Source organism: Neltuma alba, unplaced genomic scaffold (assembly GCF_004799145.2).
Source record: "Neltuma alba isolate B1F8T4 unplaced genomic scaffold, ASM479914v2 tig00012762_pilon, whole genome shotgun sequence".
NCBI classification, from domain to species: domain Eukaryota; kingdom Viridiplantae; phylum Streptophyta; class Magnoliopsida; order Fabales; family Fabaceae; genus Neltuma; species Neltuma alba.
In genome coordinates, this window is record NW_021637173.1 from 995 (window position 1) to 24303 (window position 23309).

Consider the following 23309-nt stretch of genomic DNA (forward strand, 5'->3'; position numbering starts at 1 on the left):
ATTGTCATGCATGTCACACCTTGGACTCAATTTTATCTCACCATGACCAATTATTCATCACCCCCAAGTGTGGGGGGGATAGTCTTGACCTTATCACATAAAAATTTTAGGACTTTCTTAAATATTAGATTGCGAGTTTGAGTTCTTAACAAAAAGTACAATGAGTGTGTAAACTACGACAATAAAATAAATAAATAAATATGTTGAGATTTTATGTTTCAATGGTCTTCCTAGACTTAAATTTGTTTTACATATAAGATTGTGAGTTGAAATAATAAAATCAAATTTTTTACAAGTTTAATTTGTAAAGTGATAGGTGTAAATATGAAAAATTGAACTGGCAAACACAGACTTTTCAGACTCTTATGTTTTAAACTGATTAATTTAATCATTAAACTAAATTAATAAAAACGCGTCACGTTCTGTTAAACTTAAAGAAGCCATCGCCAAAACGCGTCAGTCGCGTACTGAGCGGGCAGATACTGCCTTCTTCGCAAGTTCGTTTCGTAACATCTTCGGCCCAAATGCTTGATGTCAACTTACTCGTCGTCGCTATAAAAACAAGCAACCACCACCTAAACCTCAAATCCTCTGATCTCTTCGCCTTCGTTTTTGGGTCTCTTTCTCTCCTCTGTTTGGTTAATCCGTGTGCTCAGATCTTTGTTCTTCTCACAAATGGGTCGTGTGAGCAACAATCTGATTGGGATCCTCAATTTCTTAACCCTCCTCCTCTCTATTCCCATCCTCATTGCTGGCATTTGGCTCAGCCGCCAAGCCGACACCGACTGCGAGCGATGGCTCGAGAAGCCGGTTATTGTGCTCGGCGTCTTCCTCCTCCTGGTCTCTCTCGCTGGCTTGATCGGCGCGTGCTGTCGCGTGTCCTGGCTTCTCTGGCTCTACCTAGTCGTCATGTTCTGCCTCATCGTTCTGGTCTTCGCCTTCACCATCTTCGCCTTTGTCGTCACCAACAAAGGCGCAGGGCAAGCCGTGTCAAATAGAGGTTATAAGGAGTATAGACTCGGTGATTACTCTAACTGGTTGCAGAAGCGGGTTAACAACGCCAAAACCTGGAACAAAATTCAGAGCTGTCTTCAATCTGGGAAACTCTGCTCTAAATTTAAAGACCAATTTCTACAGGACAATGTCGAGAGGTTCTATACTGAGAACTTGTCGGCGCTTCAGGTACTGTGATATTGCTATTGCAAATTTGCAATTGCAACGATATTCTTGTCTTTTGAATATATAGGACGCTTTTTCGTTGATTTTAGTTTCGGGTTTCTGTCAAACTTTGAGCATGCATGTGATTGTTCTTAGATTTCGCTTGACTGCAAAAGGGATTTTTCGCAAAATAGTACATTGTGTTGTTGCTTGTGTTCATTATTAGATCTGGATTTGTAGTCTTTAACCATATAAGCATTATTTCACATTTTCACCCTACGATCGGAATTTGGATCATATGACTTTGATTGATAAGAGGCAAATTTACTTGTATTTTCCCCCAAACTATCTGCCTGTTTGGGTAAAATTTGAACTTCCACTTGAACACGGCTCATATTTATGTCAATCTGCTTGTTTGGGTAAAATTTGAACTTCCACTTGAACACGGCTTGTATTTATGTCTTTGGGGCATGAATTTGAGTTTCACTCGCAACATAGCAATGGCTGAAATTTCTTTTTAAATATTTCACAATAATCAATATAAATTTTAAAAAAAAAAAAACAAGAAGACGCTTTTAGATGCATGAGATGAAAAAGGTTCTGCTCTTCTTTTGGAGAGATGAAGTTCTCATGAAAAGGCCCCCTCCTGAAAAAGCGAAATCGAATCTGGGAAAATGTGTCGAGTTTAATGTTATATGTTTTTCCAACGCAGTCAAAGGTTCCTCTGGGAAAGAAGACGGCCTTTTGCATCCAATTGGTTTTAGTCTGAAAGGGGCTGGATTATTTTATTATATTAATCATGCTTGTTTACAAAAGCCTTTTCTAGCCATTATTTTATAGTTCATTCCGGCCAGGCAGCTGGCCAAAAACTTTAACTTCATTCTCGTGAGCTAGCCTCATGTTCATTTCTCTCCATCCTGCCATAGAAAATTTCCTGTTCATGCTGCATTATTGTGTGATTACTTTATCTTTATATTTTTGTCTCATTCGTTGATAAAGACATCGAATTGACATTGTCAATCATGGTTATCCTTTTTTTTTTTTGTTGAATTCAATTATGTCAATCCTTATTCTGAATCTGATGTTGCGACTAATACCCGTCTTATCTGCATAGGAATTATCACTTAACCGCTGCTTTATATCCTTTTCACTTTCCCCCTGTTGGCAAAAAAATAAATCAAAATCATAGCATTTTCTTCACAAACACTTAAATCACAAATGGATTTGAATTCTCTAGACCGAATCAAAACACGGATCATAGCTATATAGATAATGTCCAAAATCTGATGTTTCAATTTTATGAAGTTTAAATTGTCACGCCAACACTTTAATGTGGTGGAGCCCTTAACCATACAAGTGGATCACTGATTGGGACAAAAGTATCTCATAATTTAATATCTGACATCATTCTATACATGCGTGTTAGTTTTTTTTCCCTCCCTTTATTTGTCTACCTAACTCTGATCATGACTTGTGCTCAACGGCCAACTTGCTTTGAAAATTCGCTGCAATAGCCATCACAATCTCCTCAGGGATTAACACTTGTTTAAACATAAGTCCTTCAAGTACCTGAGAAATTGGGTACCATGAGTCTTACTTTTGTACCTCCTTTTTGATTGTGTTGTGCAGTCTGGGTGCTGTAAGCCAGCGGACGAATGTGGCTTCACCTACGTGAACCCAACGCAGTGGACCAAGCCAGCAAATTCAACCTCTGCCAACCCTGACTGTGGTCTCTGGAACAATGACCCCAAAGTTCTGTGCTTCAATTGCCAATCTTGCAAAGCCGGGTTTCTTCAAAACATAAAGACTGATTGGAAGAAGGTGGCTGTTGTGAACATCGTCTTCCTCATCTTCCTTATCATTGTGTACTCCATTGGATGCTGCGCTTTCAGGAATAACAGGGCAGATAATTGGAAGAGATACTAGAGAGGTGGTTGTTGTTAGAATGTAGATGATATGCTTATCTATATATAGTTTGTTTGGTTTATTTGATGGATTTTTCACACTGTTTGATTCAGGACAACAGGATATTAGATATCTAATGCTCAGTGTAAATTTCTCCATACTTACTGCTGTTTTTGCATATTATTTTGTTAATTATTTGTGGTGTTGAGTATGTATTTTATGCATGCGCTATAGCCCTTTTTCTCTCTTCTTAATAAAAGGATGGAGGATGAGGATCCATATTCTATTTCTTGAACCAATTATTGTTAGAAAGTTCAATAAAAGTCTCACTGAAAATTAATAAGTGGAAAAATATATAATAGAACGCTTTCAAGCATTTTATATTAATTTTGTGGGTTGACATTAACTGAAATGAATAATTTTTAATAAAATTGCATTCCATCATGTCTTTATTATAAGCTTTTTCTAATTAGCTAATCAAAATTAAGAGGAGGTAGTTAAATCAATAACTTCCTCTGGAAATGTCAAATACTTATAAATTTACCCGCGTTTATGGACCATGTACTTCTCGTCAAAAGTAATTTATAACAAAGATAGAAGCGAGTAGAATATATATATATATATATATATATATATTGAAGTGATGTTTTAATCAACAGAAAAGTCAGATATTAAACTTGATTTTGTCAAAACCTCAGTTTTTGTTGGGGTAGATGGCAGAGACATGCCTTGCAGGGTTGGCTTTGTTGATGTTGTCAAGGGGCTGTATCCCATTCCTAACCACTGATTTGGCTACAGTAACACGTATTTGACTTCAAATTAACACATGGTTTTGAGTTCCAAAGTCGGGGAGAAAAAATGCTCACAATCTCTGACTAAAAATTACCCCCAACAAAAAAAGTCTTAAACAGTAAAACACATGCCCTCACAAGTCTAATTTTGTGAGACATTTATGCACTAGTGTTCTCCTCTAATCATATTCAAAACACTGTCTGGCACTAAATATAAACACTTCTCTTAATGAACATTCAAATCTTAGCTTGTCGCGTTATGAGAAACTAATTTTTTTTATTAGACTCCACAACATTAGTTTGTGAAATAGCATTTTTCTAAACCAACATATTTTTTGTGAAACTTGAGAGTCAGTGGTGTCCTTGGTCACAGTCTCACAGGCTCGTAGTGTTGGCTCCCACCATATTATGTAAATGAATTATACTTCTTTGCTCTTTAATATAGGATCTGATTAGGGAGTTGATATTGTTCCTATATATAAGGCCTATTTTACATATTTATTAAACTTTTTAAATTAACCCCATTAATATTTCCTAACAATAATTAAATGGGAGATGAATAGAAGGAATTAAGAAAGATGTTTTGCATATTTTAAAAAATATCTTATTGACAAATTTAACTAATATTTTTAAACTACTCAAATTAATTAATTAAGTTTTACATTAAAGAAAGACAGGAGGAGTATTATTTATAACTTGTGAATAATTATCACTTATACCACTTGTGAATAATATGGCGTTTATCGTCAGACCCAATCTTTTACATTTTAAATAATTATTTTTCATATTTTTAGTATTCACTTTGTTCAATTAAAAAAACTAAGTACTGAAAATATGACATATGGGTTCTAAAAAAAGTACTCACAAGAAACGTTGATTCAAGCCAAGGATAAGGACCATGATCCTTTTTAGCAAGTTCAAAATTTTAAGGTTCTTAATTGTCGTTAATATTCTTAAAGGATCTTTAAATATGTCATTTTCAATTAACATTAAAAGTTTGTTACAGTAATTTTCTTGGACCTCAGCAATTTAGATTGAATAATTACTCGTCTGGTTCTAAATGTAAGACCTTTATACTAGTATGTATAAGGATTTTATATTTAGAATCGGAGTATTTAGATTTTTGACATCTATAAACCACACCGGCACAACGCCTTTATGTAACCCAAATACCCAATCAATGCTGGCAATTAAAGATTAGAGTATTCATGGAGATATGGGCCAATGGGCTCAATTTAACAATAAATATTTTCCATCATTTGGGCTTCATTCCCTCACAACCCAAAGAATAGAACGTAGCAAAATAAAAACAGAGCGAGCGAGAAAAGGGATCATCTGGGCTTCCTTCATGAATTTTTGGACCATCGGAATTTCAAGGCCCACAACTTCGGCCTTGACTCCACGCAAATACTCTCACTCTCTCTCTCTAACTAAGAGACCAATTTATTGGAAAGATAAAAAGAGTACATAAAAAGTTGGCTCGTCATATTTGAAAAAGTTGAGTTAAACTCAAACAAACCGAACAAATCGGCCCGCCTAACAACAAAACAAGAAACAAAACTAAGCAAACTAGTATGACAAACTCTTGACATAGGAGTTAATTAACTAATTTAAATAAATTAAAAAATTTATTAAATTAATTATTTATAATAAATAGGTATTGATTTTCTTAGAATACCTTTACTAATCAAATATATTAGCTAGACTTATCATTATTGCAAAGACTGTTTTGAGAAAAAGTAGATAAACATGAAAGGTAAAATAGATTAAGGTCTTATACGTAGGATCAAGATAAAAATCAAATAATTTTTTATATTAAAAACCGGTGGTAATATAACATAAGAAACTAAAAACCACCAATTGAAAGAAATATCACCCACATGCAGCGAAGCTCTCTGAAAGAACAACTCTCCATCAACCCAGGCGTCAGTCAAACGAGCTTGTTCGCTTCCATTGTTAAACAGCAAGGGGACCCATAGCAACAAAATGTAACGCACAACGTTTATAGCATTTATGCTATTAAAACGTAAAAGACTTGTCAGTACCAATTAGTTGGGGATGAGGATGTAACATCAAAGCAAATAATCTCTCTTCTATTCTTACTATAAGATCATTTTTTTAACGCTATTTAATAAAACATCCTTTTTCGAAATGATTAATTTTTGTGTGCTAAATATCCTTTGTTGTGGCGCTCCCAAATGAACTAAACCTAGGTCCGTTGTAAATAATTCTAAAATTTTAACTAATTTTAAACCGCATTATCAAAAGTCAACAGACTCCACTGAGTAGCTTTCTAGATTTTCATCGAAAATAATTCCACATTGAAAGGAAAAAATCACTCCTCCGGTCTTTAATATAAGATCTATTTAACTAATTTGATTAGTTTAAAAAATTAGGTAAGTTAGTTAATTACAAGAATTTTTTTCCTAAAACAAAACACTATAATCATCTTCTTTAATATCCTCCTTCCCTCTTCTATTTGATTATAGTTAAGGAGTATCCATGAGGATAATTTAGAAAAAAATCATAAATATAAGAAATACTACGTAGGTTTTATATTTAAGACCAAAATTAACTCAACGTAGAATAGATTAGTAGGTTACCTCATGACTATAATGTCATTTTTTAATTTAAATTAAACCGGTCATAATACTAACTAATCTCCTTGCACCATAAATTTTACAAAAGGATCTTAGAGTTGGCAACGAAACCATTCTTCTCTAGTTTTTGTTATAAGCATATATATATATGTGTGTGCGCGCTTAAAAAGATAACAATACACAGAACACTAAATTAAAGATAGAACTATACATTTATATAATAAATAAATTTAATGAAATAACTCATATGAATTTTTTAAAAAAAATATGCACAATCCCTCTCTGTCATATGGATAAGAGCGGAGGAATACTTAGCAGAGAAGAAACGGTCATAAATGAAACCATTAAATCCCCAAAGGACAACGGCTCCTTTCACCCTTTTTCTTGCTGAATGGAAGCCACAAATCATAATAATAACAATAACGCACCGGCAAAAAAACAAAAACAAAAACACTGAACCAAAATGATTTGGAAAAATTGATAGTTAGCATTAAATTGGGGAAGATGGAAGCGTACGCGTCGGAGGTTTAACACCACACGGAGCACCTAACACGCATTCTCCGATTTAACCAACCCGTTGATAATTTCATTATCGTTATTATTATTGGGATTGAAACTGAAGTGCTGATCCTCATGCAGCCTATGCCTGACACGTGTCACCCCCGAATTGTTTCCTTCTCCCCACCATTAAACCCCGATGTTGTTGCTTGTTATTCGTTGGCCGTTGCTTCATTCCCCACCTTTTTCTCATATCCTTTCATTCTTAAATTTATTGAAAAATTGTTCTCCCCCATAACTGAAGGTCAACCAAAAAAAAAAATCCTCCCGTGATTGATTTTACTGCTTCACCACATGTTTTCCTTGTATAACGTCTTTAATCTCAGCCTCTTGAATGAGCAAAAATTTACTTTATACTTTTCTAAATACTCGTTTAGTCCTATTTATAAGGCATTTTCAGCATGCTTCACATAGATCAAGGAAGACTTTAAACTTCATTAACTCTCATTTAAAATTTAATAACTTTTTAACTTTATTCTTATTTAATATGCATTATATCTCATGTAAACAAAGTCAACACAATAATAAATGAGAGATAAAATTGTACATTCATATGAAAAATTTCTCTTAGTACCTAATAAATATGACCAAAAAATGCCTTCTCTTTCTGCCTTATAAATAAGACTAGAGGAGTATAAAACATTTCCAATGAATATTGAGAAAAATAGTTGTCGAGGTTTCAGACTTTTGATAAAAGGCATGATCTATGTGCGAGTTAGGACAAAAAAAAGTACTTAAAAATAATTTGTAACATTAAAATGGTGAAAGATTAAAAGTACTTTTTACTATTACTCTCGAATTAAAATCAACATATCTTTTTTTTTTTTCCAGCAGTCTATTTTAATTACCTTTAATTTTTGTTCTTCTTGTATAATCCCTCACTACAATAAGGGCATTTGCAGAAAAGGAACATTTAATTACTATAAACTTTTTAATGAACTAATTTGTATTTACAACCATGAAAACCTTTCAGCAGATATTTTATATATATAGACCCAGACGAAGTATCACTTTACGAGCTTTCCACTCATATAATCTGAAATTGTTTACTTCATGTTAGTTAGAGTCCAATGCGATTTTCAAAAATCAATTGGTCTATTTCTTGCCAGATAATTATTGTTTCAATTTGACACTACTTATTATCATTATTATTAATAATATATTTTTTACACTACTTATTATCATTATTATTAATAATATATTTTTGACACGATTACATACTTCCAATACGAACATATGCTGTAAAATTTAAGGTAACATATGCTCTTAAAGAAAACCTGAGTGGATTATGTGTAATGTATTAATTAAAATAGTCTATATAATTTTAATAAATTATACTTCTGATTTTGAGCATAAAACTAATTTTGTAGCGTAAACCGAATCAGTATAAAATAGTGATAGAGATTTTTTTGAGTGAAGTGAAAACCCGGAGACACCACACATGGCTACAGGGTTTGTAGCTTCCTCAAAAAGTAGAACTTGTGGTTCTCATTTCTTCCTTCATTGTCCTAATTCCTCACATATATCTTCATGTTTCTGCATGCGCATTTCTCTCTCATACAATCATCTCATCCTCCATATTATTCTTCTTCTATTTATGTGCCTAGAGAGTATTATATTCCTGTGAGAAGTTTTCTGAAAAAAAAATCTAAAATATAAGACGTTAACAAGATAATTAATGACAAATTTTCACTTTTACCCTTTATTACAAAGAGGAAAGAGGGTCTTAAATGCATGGGAGAAGGGGAAAATTTGTAAAAAAAACTTAATGTTTTGTATTATGGATAGGAGGCACTATTTGTCAGTTATGCATGGTTATCATAACTGCCAATCCATGCTTTATCTAAATCCCAATATGTGTGTGTGTAATCAATTGAAGCTTCCCTTATCTATATGGGTGCTTGCCATTAAATCCATGGCTTTATCTAGAAACAAGCAGAAAATAGGCTAACCAATATATAAGATATATACGGCATCTTCTTCGGGTAATCGAATTATTTTCTAAATTATTAATTTATTATGACACGCTGTCTGGTGGGAAATGAAAATGGAATAGCTCCCAAATTCTTAGTGGAATTGGATCCCCCGAAATTTGGTCAATGAAAAAAAAATATAATAATTATAATTTTAAAACCGCCCTGCTTTAAAAAATATTGCCCTAAAATCGAACAATGAAAATTGAATTGTTCCATTATTTTTTTCTTCTGAGAAAAAAATTGGCTTCATTAACAAGTTAAAATGCAAATTTATTGTGTAAGTTTTCACTCAAGAGCATTAGATATTCAAAAGTTTTTTTAAGAGCCAATTTGTTTTGGAAGTTTAAAATTGTCACAATATTACCTCTTACCGTTGAAAGTATTGATGGTCAACATAAGTTTTTTAATAGTCAGAAACAATATTGTTACGATTTAAAACTTTTAGGATAAATTTGTTCTAAAAAAATTCCAAGCATATAGTATTCTTGAGTCAAAACTTTCAAGATAAATTTATAGCTTAACTCTTTATTAATTGAAGTTCCTACCAAAATTGTTGGTTGGAAGTTGGCTTAATGACACTAACATTTCTTCTTCTTCTTTTTGACCAGCAACAGTAACATTTCTTTTATAAATCCCAACAATAATATAACAGAGAATTAAACTGTACATTAATCGTTTTTATTTCCAAATATAATTAAGTAGTTTTGTGATTTTACACATGTAGTGCATGGATCTTCAACATTAATGGCAGATTTCAGAATTGCCACAATTAATATATAGAAAAATTCATGTAACAAAGCAGCTTAGCTGGTGAGTGGAGAGAGATATTAAGGTTTAAAGATTAAAAAAAAAATCGGGAATTATTATTTTACCAAAAACAAAAGAAAGTTTTTCACAACTTGCCATGCGAACATCACATATATGACCGAGCACGGCGAGTTAGGTTTTGAAAAAGAGTGCAGCAGTCACCGTTGATGTTAGAATCATAGGAGGAAAAAAGGTTCTCACCCCAAAAAAATCATAAAAAGAGTAATCGATATTTAGTACAGAGAATTTAATGAAAAAAGTCTGTGAATTGGTCCTTGTCGATTCAAATACATAAGTTGCATCAGTTTGATTTTGCCGACAATTCAGCTGTGATACTCATCCACACACGTCTCATACATCTGAATGTATTGTTAAACAAACGTTTAGTAATTATTGAAAATATATATAATGTCAATATTTCAAGAAAATGAATTTAGCTACTTTTAATTAGAAGTGAAAACATGTGGATGAGCTCAGGCTCAGAAGCCTCATCCTTCTAAATTTAGCTGTTCCTAGTAACACCAAAAATCTCAGCTTTTTCGAGTAGTCCCAGGAGCAGGTGAAAAAAATCACTTGTCCTTATCTAATTAGAGGAAAAAAAAACTAAGTGTATATAGGTTTAATGCCTAAATTATTGAACTGTTATGTTCTGGAGGAAAACGAGAGGGAAAAGGGTGAGAAAGATGGAGACATAAAGCTGGGCGTCAATGCAGATTGAAACTACTGATGCTACGAAGAAAATGATTTTTATTCTGCATTAAAAATTCGGTCAATTTTGTTTTTGGGTCCTATAATGTTATTTTATTTTCATTTGTTGTCCATATATAATTAATTAATATTAATTATGCATAATGCAACTATTTTTTTCTCGTTCTGTGCAATATGTAAGAAGATGTGTCTAGTCTCAATAAATTAAAGACAAAACAAAAATAAAATATAAAAATAACAAATAAGACTTATTGTTGAAGTTGATTAAGAAACAGGTTAGTTGAAGGGATTTGGGAGCTAGAGAGGGACCTTGCCTCCACATGTTTCTGTCATTGTGTGTTGCAACTTACAACTAATTTGTTGTGCGATTTGGGTTTACTTAATTAATTATTTTCTATTATTTCTGGTTTTTTGTCACAAATATATAAATCTCCATATGCCAATGATATGAACAAATAAACACTGATTAGCAGCAAGTTGTTTTAATGGCAACACCACCCATAGATTCGAGTCTAATATTGACATATTTGTGTGTGTGTTAAATTGTACAAAATTAAAAAAAAAATAAACACAGCGTAATTTACTAATAAATTTTGCTTCTTGCTTTTGTTGTGTATTTAATTACTGTCTTTCTAGATTATTGTCTCTGTCTACTGTAATAGAAATCTCTGGATTCTTCTGCTGTTCATTCAAGCAACCGATACATTAAATCTTTGATGAGATTAGCTCTAAATAAGCTCACAACAATACTATTAAAATTGACTTTTATGTGCGCCCTCCAATGCTTGGCATGGGAATTTGCAGGCGCGCGTATGAAAATCTAGTTAGTCTGTTTTCCTCCCTAGTTGTTTTGGCCAAAAAATACTAAATAAAATACTAATTTTAAAGAGGAAAAATGACTCTATAAATGACCAAATTTAATAAATAAATTAGTTAAATGCAATAACTAATATACCCTTTACAAGTATTTTCTTATTTATGAAGAGAGTACCTAAGAAAGAGAATGAGTGAAAAAATGAGAGATAATGAGTAGAAAACACATGATTGAGTATAATTAACTGGGAGAAATGAACATACTGAATTAAATTTTTTTTATATATTACAAAAAAAAATACTTTTGGCAAAATAAACTTATAAAAATACTTGATCTATTCAAAAAATTACAACTTATGAATAAATAAAGGGCCTTATTATTGGTTTTTAACATTTGAAATGGTAGGAAAAATGATAAGAAAAGTTTGAATCAGGGAAAATTATGGAAAAGTTTTTCACATGCATGTTCATTCTCTCTCATCAGTCAAACTTTCAAAGGGTGATTGTTGGCCAAAATTTCCCGTTGGAAATACGTAAAAGAATGAACAATGACCGTTGATATTATTATAATTTTTTTTTTGTTTAAAGAAGAGACGCTTTCGGGAGAGTTGTTGGGAGCATTAATGAAAGAAGGGACACGCGTGTTGAATTTAATGGCCGACTTATTCACCTAAACTGCTAAACCAGTTACTGTTTACTTTCAATTTCGCCTCTTTTGGTCCCATCTTCGTTAGCTTTTTTAAAATTATAGTACAATTTATTAACATTGATAAATTAATAATTCGCTTATCTTCAATTGTTTTAGCTAATTACTCTTTTGTCTTCTAGCATAGCCACGTACTACTGGTCTTAATATATACCTCCCTCCCCTCCCCTCCCCTCCAACCAAACACACCCTGAATGTGCATAATATATATGTTTTTTTAATGTCCGGGCAAAAAATGTGGTTTTTTTAGTGCCACGCCTTTGATACAGCCACCATCACGAAATGTAATAATCAAACAGATTTTATAAATAAAATGGAGATTAAGATTATTTTAACTAGGTTTTAAAAAAAATGGCGGAAAGTCTCGTCAAAAAATTTATTTGTCAGAATGACCTAGATCAGAATACTGGTATTCTATTTTATATACTCCTCCGATCTTTAATATAAGACACATTTAACTAATTTGATTAGATTAAGGAAGTTAGGTAAGTTAGTTAATTATAAGAAAAATGAAACATTTTTCCTAAAACACCATAATCATCTTTCTTAATACCCCATCTCCCTCTTCTACTTGATTATGGTTGAGGGAGTATCTATAGGGGTAATTTAGAGAAAATTAATAAATATGATAAATGGGTCTTATATTTAGGACCAAAACCAACTCATAAATTGGGTCCTATATTAAGGACCGGAAGAGTATATATATACACACACACTAAAATACTAATGATGTGTGTACAAAATTGGTATATAGAATATCTATACAGTACATAACAATTTATCAAGTTTTTCTAGTCAGTAAGACTTTTAATAGGAGAATTTTCCCCAGTTTTCCTATGTCAAGTTCTTTTACCTTCTTTTTGACTTAGCTGAAAGGTTGCCCAAAAAAAAAAAATTCGAGTAAGAGATTCGGAGTGACCGGGCAACTTGTTAGATATTCTCCTATATTTGCGCAAACAAACAGGAGCCACCTAAATCAGACAGTATTTACATATAATTTGATTTGGTTACTAATTATTCCCTCTTATCTCTAATATAAAATAATTAGATTATATATCAATTTATAAATAAGACAAATTAATTTAAATAATAATAATAAATATAAATAAATAATTTTTATAATTTTTAAAATTAATCGGCTAGATTTTATATTAAATACACATATATGCGCCTAAACTTAGCAGGTGAGTCCTGAAAGAGCAACTGGATAGGAGGGGGAATCTGTCTGACATGATGGATACATATACCTGTTATCGACTAACCATATTTTATACGTACTATTTCTGATTCTTAATATAAAATTCTGTTTAACTTTTATTTTGATCCTAAATATATGATTTTAATCTATTTTGTCTCTCATATTTATACTTTTTTTTTCAAAATAGGTCTTTTAAAAATGATAGTTCTAATCAATACACTTGATTAGTAAAGATATTTTAGGAAAAACAATACCTATTTAGGACAAATAACTAACTTAACTTACTTTTTTAATCTTCTTAAATTAGTTAACTGGCTTTTATAATTAGGACCGGAAGAAATATTATGTACACACGCATACACACACATATATACACATGATATTCGCGTGACAAGTTAGTTGGAAGGAGGCATGTAATTAATGCATCGGCCCAGTATACCCCTTGCCATCCGATTCATGCATCTTCTCTGTATCTTCTGACTATTTGAATTTGTTGTCCATATAGGTTGGTTTCCTTAATTCAACTTCTTATTCTTAAATTTAATTTATTATGTGTATTTAACCCTAATTAGCCATCAGTCACGCATAGATCATTAATCCTATGGAAATAAGCTTTAAATTACATAATTTACGTGGTTGCGAATATGCCTCCTCAAGCGTTCTTAACGATCCAACCACCTCTTTTTTATGAGACTGAGACTGACTGATTCTTTAACTATTGAATTCATGATTAGATAGGTTATCTCTTTTATTTTTGAAATCCAACAAGTAACTCCTTGAACACCTGTATTCATGCAGACTATCCTTCAGTTAGTCAATTGTTATTTTATCGGCGGAATGAAGTATGTTATCCCCATATATATTCTTCTAATTTGTTTTATAATAATGAATTCTTAAATTTAGAATCATACTTTAAACTTGTTATATACTATCTTCGGTCCTAATTATAAGAACTCATTTATAATTTATAAATAAAGTCTTATAATTAAAATTAGAAGTAATATGATATTAGGTTTTTAAGTGGAACAACGAATAATAAATGATAGGAGAATTATCTAAAGAGAGTTTTGGAAGGAACTCGTTAAACATTTGAAGGTGGCAAAGGTTATTCAGGCAAAAAATAAAAATAAAGAGGCTAAGAATGATTTTGCTTATAAAATACTTCTTTGTTTTTAAATATAGGACTTATTTTGTAGCGTACTTAGATATATGATCCATTTTGTAATGCAAATTAAATTATAAAATGAGTCTTATATTTAGGACAGGGGGAATATAAGATTTATAGTAAATTATAATGCTTTGAATAAGGCAAACTTTGTGTAATGTATAAGGAGCCCACATAATTATGTTTAAAATTTAAAATACTATTAAGAAAACCACTTGGAGCGAGTTTAGCCGGCAAAGATGGAGCATGCGTCATAAAGATTAATGGTTCAGGCATATAAAAAAAAATAGAAAAAACGTGAGACTAATAAATTAAAACAAATACTTTGATAGCAATAAATTGTTAGAAAAAAGAAAAAATAACAAAAAAAAGATGGCTAAAATAGAAAAATTACATGCAAGAATTGGTTTATAAAAATTATTATCAAAACTTATACTAATATTATCATAGATTCTTATTTACAATTTTTCTATTTCTGCAGTTTTTATTTATTTATGTTTTTCTGGAAAAAATGAAATAAAAATAATTAGCCAAGTATTGTCACATCAGCGGCCCACAATTTACCCCTTGTCAACTTTTTATGTAACGTATGCAAATTTGCTTTTTTACTTTTTTGGCTGAGTCCAAATATCCCTAGCTGATAATAGTTATTGATTTTCTCACAACGTAAACTTTAAAAATTACAATCAAATTTTACAGAAGAGAAATAATTATTAAAAAATCTTAATAGTAATCTTCACAGTTTATAATAATAAGTTTTACAGTGAGAATGACAACCTCATTAAAATTCTTCATCTTAAAAAGGTTTTGGTGTTGGCCACGAGTAATGTATACAGTTTTGCTATACAAACACATCATCTCCTAATACTAGAAAAATAATTAAACACACCTATATTTAGATTTGGATTTTTTAAAAAAAATTATTGTTTAAAAAAAACATTTTTATCAAATGAAATTGAAAGGGGCACGTATAAAGTATAAATAAACGAAGTAATCATTGGAATCACAGGCAATTTTCACTCTAAAAAGGAAAACAAAACCCAATCAAATAGACAAGCAGGAGATGAAAGAGATAATTAAGCAAATAAAAAATAAGCAAAACATGCAAGCCACGTCACTTTCTTTTTGGTTTAATTGAAGGAAGCAGTTTTGAGTACTCATTTATTAGTCGGCTCCAACATGCCGTGTATCAATATCGAAGTTATACCATCAATTAGATACTCTTTCACGACCATGGGGTGTTTGGGTAATAGGAAAAGTGATTTTTAAAAATATTTTTCTGTAAATTAAAATAAATTTGTTTATATATTTATTTCATATACTGTAAGATTACTTTTAAAACTATAATTTTGATTCTATTTAACACCTCATAAATTTAAAATTACTAGAAAAATTATTCATGTTTAGTGCTGATATTATTTTAAACAAGATTGCCACAAAGGATACCTTTACACAGCAAAAAAAAAAAAAATCTCACATAGTATTATTTGAGAGAGATAGTGTAATATTTATTAGAATTAAATAATTTATTTAGCTTCTTTAATCTTTAAATTTATTAAGTACCTATGAGGTTAAAGGTTAGAAAAATTATTTTTCTTAAAAGAAAATTGTTATATCTCATTTAGTTGGAAGAGAAACCGAATTTGCTTGCCCATGCCAAAGCCTCCGTTAGTTCTGACTTTGATTTCTTCTTCCTTCTCGTAATTTCAAGTCAAAAAGAAAAAAAGCCCCGATATACATAATTAAGACAGACTTATTATTAATACGATTTTATGCATTATTATTATTTTTTTCATGCAACTAATATTACTTAGTTATATTATTTTGATGCAGTAATATAATTAAACCTGTGATGTCATGTGCTTTTTGCGTCATTATCAACTCTCATTATGTGTATTAGTGTAATTTAGTTGATGCGTGTGTGTCTTTGTTTGAATGAGAAATGTATTTGCTGGCCATAAAAAAAAAAAAAAAGAAGAACGAGACAGATATTCGCCACATTTTTTTGCCAACATCAGACTCGTATCTTATAAAAATTGTGTAATATGTAAAAATTATTTTCTTTAGATTTGCTCTCCATTAATGTTCCTTTAGTTTAAAAAATGAACTGCCTCTATTTAATACATTCCATTTAATAGGGATTTCATTAGAAACAAGTAATAATTATACTTTAAAATGTAAAACAAAAGATATGTTTAGGAAATAAAATAAAAATTCAAATTAGCAAAAGTAAATAAGCACTGAGAAATTATTTCAATTCTTCACAACCCATCCCATCTCTCATGGCTCATACTCACGTAGCTCTTTTTTTTTTTTTTTTTTCAACGGAAGAGACGTACGTACATTGGTATTGTATTCATAGAAATATTTAATGTGAATTGAATCAAACAACTCTGACTAATTATTTATACTCTCATTACTAGTAATAGAAAATAACCTTATAATACCCAGAATTAAATGTTAAATATCATTTGATCAATTTACGGGGATGAGAATCCAAAAGGCAAAAACAATAGAGTTATGTTTACTTGCTCATATTATAATATTGAGCCAAAAGAAAATTTGCCAAAAAGATCAAAATTAAGTACATATTTAAGCAGCATCCACTGAAATACATGACAACGGTAGAATGCAGAGTTATACACCACTCTCGTTCTTATTGTTAGTTATTTTTAAGAATTTCTTACATACCAACAAGAGCATTAAATAAATAAATAATTTTTTAAATTTTATCCTTATAAAAAAGACATGAAGTCAAAATACTGTCAGAATTAATTAATTACTCCTCCCGTCTTAAATATAAGACCTTATCTAGTCCTAAATATAAGACTTTTATACAGTGATTTATTATGATTATTAGGGCAAAATTAGTAAAAAAACAGTAAATAGAATATAAGTTACTTATATTTAAAATCAAAATTGACTAACGACAAGGATAAAAGCATAAGAGTTGTAATTATATTAGGTATTTTTTTTTTCGGGGACGCGTTTGGTTGTGAAATATCAAAATCCATAAAAAGGATTTATTCAGAAAAGAAAAGATAAAGCAGGGGCATGAAAGGAGCAGAACGCGTAGAATACCACATTTCTTAGTTGGGCTGCAATTTGGTACCCATGGGCCATGGCCTCGTCCTCCTCCATTCCCTCTACCCTCCTCCTTCCGTAGCCATTTATTCAATGAACTCTTCCCCCCTTACTTCCTCTCTCTATCTCTCTGGTGTATGTCATTTACATACATATATACACGGTGGGGACTCATCAGTCCACCACACCGCCAACTATATTTTTCTTCAATGCTCCCTCCTCTCTCTATCTCTCTATATATACTGCTTTTACAATGACTTCCCCACAATAATACTTCTCCTTCCACCACCCTTCTCTTCCTCCCTGTTTTTGCCTTCTCTATCGTTCGGCTTCTGATACAGAGCGAAGCAGAGCAAGCAACTCTCCCCATACTCTTAAATGGGCAGTACTGCTCCTTTGTCCACTTGGCCATGGCGCAATCTTGGCGCCTTCAAGGTATTCAATCGCTGCTTCATCTCTTCCTTCTTCTTTTGGACTCGTCCTGCTGGTTCTCACTTCTCAGATGGGGTTTCTGCATGTTAATCTCTGCGTGTTTGTTTGTTTTTGTAGTATCTGTTATACGGGCCTTTCGTTTCCAAAGTCCTGTACGAAAGATTCTATGAGGGAAACAACAATTTCAGCTGGTGCTTTCATCTCCTTCTTCTCTACGTTTGCAGAGGTTTGACTTATGTCTTCTGGAATACTTATAGCAACATGCTTTTTCTCACTCGAAACCGTCGGATTCTTCAACAAGGTGTTGATTTCAAGCAGATTGATCATGAGTGGGACTGGTAATTCTCCCTTTTTAAACAATCCTCAACCCCATTACTTTTTTTTTCTCTGTAACAACTGTCTTGATTCATCTTTCATGTCTCGAAACAGGGATAATTTCTTAATCCTTCAAACTCTGATCGCCGCCATGGCCTGCTATTGCTTTCCGTTTCTTCATGATCTTCCGCTGTGGAACGTGAAGGGTCTTCTTGTTGCTCTGGTTCTTCATGTGGGAATCTCAGAGCCTCTCTATTACTGGCTTCATAAGAAGTTCCATGAAGGCTATCTCTTCCGCCATTATCATTCGTTTCACCACGCAGCTCCAGTGCCACAGGCTATTACAGGTAAGGAATTAACGACCGCCACATATAATGATTCTTCCGTATCCGTCCAAAAACCGTTTTTAGCTACAGAATCAGAAGATTCTGGATATTTCACATATGCTGATATAAATTATGAACCTTAAATTATTATTAATAAGTTCTTAAAGTTTGAGTGAGTTTTTCTTATTGACAATTAATCAACAAATTAATCGGGGTTATTAAATTGAGAGGAATTAAATAGAGTGATTGACGATTGATTTAATCTAACATAATGATGTGTGCCATAAACCTCATTATATGATAGAAATAATATAATTTATTTTTGAAATCCTATTTAGTGCATGGAAAACATGTCCAATTTAACAAGAATTTGTTGACAACCAAAATTAAAAGATTTCATGTCTTGAAATAGAAATTTGTGCGTCAGAAAGCGAGCGTAGATAATAAATATCCCTTTTTTTACGAACGGTGTGAGTTCAGCTTCAACTCTTCACGGGATCATTATCTGTCATCGAAATCTTCGTACATTTGGCTGCAAATAATTTGAAAATTTTCTGACACATTGGGCCTATGTGTTCTGTCAAAATCTTTGATGGAAACTTGACTTGGAGGCTGATTTTACAGCTGGGAATGCGACGCCTTTGGAGCATCTCATTTTAACAGCAATCATCGCAATTCCGATCGCTGGGGCTTCTATGTTGGGATTGGGATCTGTGGTGTTGATCTACGCCTACGTGTTGGGTTTTGATTTCCTCAGATCCATGGGCCACAGCAACATTGAAATTATCCCCCACCAACTGTTCGAGGCATTTCCACTTCTAAGGCTTGTGGTCTACACGCCAACGTAAGTTACGCTATCCCGCTCTGTTTCTGACCCCGTCTATTTAATTATCCGAATTGAAGTGGGAAATAAAAACAGAAAGCGAGTACACTTGGCTTTCTACTTGTTTTATGGTCTATCAAAGGAGTAGCATTAACTTCAACACCAAAAAGGGGAACGGTCCCTCCTTCGAGTCGGTTCCGCCCACTGCCACCTTGTACAGTTCTTCTGGGAAATGAGAGGGAGACAGAAATTAGAAGCTAACAGTCTTGCGTCTCTTTTTGAGTGACAGAAGAGTGGGTCTATATAGTAAATATCAAGCGATTAAATAACTTCTGTGCTGCTTAGTTAAATAAGTTTTCTCGGACATGTGTTTCTTATTACTTGGTCAATTGTGATTCCGGAACTTTTTTAACTTCCTGATGGCTAAATTTATTCATTTGCTTTCTGTGATAAATATATGCAGATACCACAGCCTGCACCACACTGATAAAGGCACTAACTTCTGCCTCTTCATGCCCCTCTTTGACGCACTAGGCAATACCCTCAACAGCAAATCATGGCAATTACATAAAGAAATAAGCTTGAATTCAAGTATGTGCGATTTCTTATTTCATCGGGCATACATATTATTGTGCCGTGAAATACAAAACTGAGCACAAATACAATTCGAAAATTTGCAATTTAGTCTAATGGAATGACTAATATGTAGGTTTATTAAATGCAGGGAAAAATAGCCGGGTACCTGATTTTGTGTTCCTGGTCCATATAGTGGATGTTTCATCCTCTACGCACGTTCAATTCGCTCTACGTACCTTTGCTTCTCTCCCATACAGATTTAGGTTCTTCTTGATCCCGTTTTTGCCAATTGCCTTAACATCTTTGATACTAATGTGGCTTTTGTCCAAAACCTTCTTGGTCACTTTTTACAACCTACGAGGTCGTTTGCACCAAACGTGGGCTGTCCCAAGGTTTGGCTTTCAGGTTAGTCCGAGAAATCTCTTCCATTTTTTTACATTTCCCCACTATGAACATGAATGATGCTGTAAAAGATTAGCACTGAAAGTTTTTCTTTTTCTTTTTCCACTTCTGTATTGTATTTGTTTTTGCAGTATTTCTTGCCATTCGCTGCTGATGGAATCAATAAGCAAATAGAGGATGCCATTCTCAGGGCTGATAGGATTGGGGTTAAAGTCATCAGCCTGGCTGCCTTGAACAAGGTTTTGTATTGTGAACTTATATTTCATTGTTTTGTCCCTGGTCTGATTCATCCAAGTTAGCTGAGTCGTGAAACTTCTGCTGTCATCTGAGTGAGGTTGTTGGGGGTTTTTAATGCATCGGTGTAAATGTAAATAGATCTCGGATACCTGACAAAACTATTTCCATCTTTGTTACTTGACATACAAAATTCATTTAAAGAAACAGGGATCTTTCACTTTTAAAGCTACCTTTAACAATATTCATTTTTCCATCTTGCAAGTGTCAACTGTACAAGGGCCTATACAAAAAAAATCAACAATGTGATCCACTAGTCGGCTTTCGAGAACCTAGCTTTTTCCAAATCACCGTTATCTACTGCAACTAGTAAACATCAAAACCAGTTTTTGGTGGTGGTCCTAAACTATCTCTTGATGACAGAAAAAAGCATGCTTAATTTTTCAAAAAATATCATTGTAGTTTTGAATAAAGGCAAAAAATGAAAACACATGTAAATAACTTTTTTCTTTTTTGGGTTTTCAACAGAATGAAGCTCTAAACGGGGGAGGGAAGCTTTTTGTGGACAAGCATCCAAACCTTAGAGTCAGAGTTGTTCATGGAAACACCTTAACAGCTGCAGTGATACTAAATGAAATTCCAAAAGAAGTGGAAGAAGTGTTTCTAACAGGAGCTACTTCCAAACTCGGAAGAGTAATAGCCCTCTACCTGTGCAGAAGGAAAATCAGAGTTCTGGTATGCCTTGTTCTTCTTCTGTCCATTCGTTCACCAAATCTTCTCCAAATGATTCTCTTTAAGCTACATCCAGATACATGGTTGATTTTTTCCCCTTTTAAACTCAAAATCTGGTTACTTGTAAACAAACAAAAGCTGTGCAAGTGGCAACTCCTTCAGTGTTTTTAAACTTAATATTTGAAAACTTTAAAATAAAAAACTTAAATTCGGTACGGTATTTGGTAGGCTACTAATGATAGAGAGGTACAATATTTGCAGATGTTAACTCTTTCCGCTGATAGATTCCAGAAGATCCAAAAGGAAGCTCCCCCAGAATACCAGAGCTACCTTGTACAAGTCACAAAGTATCAAGCAGCACAAAACTGCAAGGTACTACCCTTGCATAAATATATTATACCCATTTTGTTTTGACCACTTCTTTCACTAGTTCATGCTCCAAGTTTAATGAATTTGACTTGAGATTCGGTTAATTAATTTCAGACGTGGATTGTGGGTAAGTGGATTACATATAAAGAGCAGAGCTGGGCACCAAAAGGAACACATTTCCATCAATTTGTGGTGCCTCCCATCTTACCTTTCAGAAGAGACTGCACTTACGGTGATTTAGCTGCCATGAGATTACCAGAGGATGTGGAAGGCCTTGGTTGTTGTGAGGTCAGCAATCACTTTATATATATATATATATAACTCTGTTTTATCAAGCCATATGTGTGATTGCCAATGGGGATTTTTCATATAATTTTTTTTCTATAAAATTAAATAAAGTAAGCAAAGGCAACCATTCAAACAGGTTCTAATGAGCTGTTGGGTAGGTATAATAAAATTGAACGGGACAAAAACTAGAATGAAAAATGATTCTTGTATTGATCGTTGAGCTTGAGCATCAACGATAAGAGATAACAATATAATAAACTGTCTGTTTGTGAGGGACGAAACAGGGTGTAAAGCAAGTAAATTTATGAATGAGGGATATATGTATACACACAACTCTATATCATATTTGTTAATCGTTAATAAGAACAATAATAATTAAGAGTAAATAAATGTATGAATGCAGTACACAATGGAGAGAGGAGTAGTGCATGCATGCCATGCAGGAGGAGTAGTGCACAGTTTGGAAGGATGGAGCCATCACGAAGTTGGAGCCATCGATGTTGATAGGATCGATGTTGTTTGGAAAGCTGCTCTCAAACATGGTCTTCGTCCTGTTTTCTTCGCCACCATCTTCTTCTCTTCTCGGCAGTTAACAATGCCCTTAATCCTTTCATTTTTCTCTCTTGGTTGGAACTTTTCAAAAACTCTACTATATATACAGATCTCGAGAGGATCCAAACTTAGAAGAAGATAGATGATGATATGATGATGAAGCCCAAAAGAATTTGAATTTGCAGGACTTTTGCCGTTTTACCTTGCTCGTATTCCTTTGTAAAAGTGGTTATTCAAAATGTAATTGAAAGTCGTTTGAACTCATATCTCTCTCCCCCCCCCCTCTCTCTCTCTCTATATATATATTAATGCTGTTCCTATTTATGCGATTATAGCATACATAGCTTTTGTTAGTTGTACACCTATTATGTAGGGAGAAGATTTAAGTCTTTTTCAATACTCTCTGCAAATTTTCTATACACAGGGTATGAATAATCTGATGTAGGTCATTTTCACTAATAAAATTTTCGTTCAATGATTAAAAAGAAAAAGTTGCGAAACTAGCCTGTAAAAGAATATAGCTGCTGTAGTTCCATCAAATTATTTTCTCAATAAAGGATAAGAGGGGAAAAAAAGTCGAACAGTCGTTGAAATTTTAAAGTATTATAAGTATTTTTTAAAAAATTCACAAAATAGAAAGTGTTTTGAAAGAGGGGAATAGAATGATTTGATAATGAGAGGAAATAATAAAGAGCGGCCTTTTTTTTTTTGGTTTTTTTTGGGGGGGGGGGGGAGAGCAAAAAAGAAACAAGAACAATAAAGAATGTTGTTAATTGAATGAAAGGGAGTGG

The 23309-nt window shown here is 32.8% G+C and overlaps 2 protein-coding genes across 2 annotated transcripts; both read left to right on the forward strand.

Annotated features, from left to right (window-relative positions):
- The first annotated feature begins 495 nt into the window (after positions 1 to 495).
- LOC114730701 (tetraspanin-8-like) lies at positions 496 to 3281 on the forward strand. The gene is made up of 2 exons (XM_028917811.1): positions 496 to 1182; positions 2788 to 3281. The coding sequence occupies exons 1-2, from the start codon at positions 676 to 678 to the stop codon at positions 3082 to 3084; spliced, it is 804 nt and encodes a 267-aa protein (XP_028773644.1). The 5' UTR covers positions 496 to 675; the 3' UTR covers positions 3085 to 3281.
- A 14336-nt stretch (positions 3282 to 17617) lies between these two features.
- On the forward strand, positions 17618 to 22554 carry LOC114730702 (very-long-chain aldehyde decarbonylase GL1-1-like; the record flags this gene model as incomplete). The annotated part of the gene is made up of 11 exons (XM_028917812.1): positions 17618 to 17904; positions 18019 to 18239; positions 18331 to 18563; positions 19167 to 19386; positions 19829 to 19956; positions 20090 to 20346; positions 20475 to 20582; positions 21106 to 21312; positions 21571 to 21681; positions 21793 to 21966; positions 22370 to 22554. Coding segments are annotated over exons 1-11 (1901 nt in total), but the record flags the coding sequence as incomplete, so codon positions are not given.
- Positions 22555 to 23309: the final 755 nt, after the last annotated feature.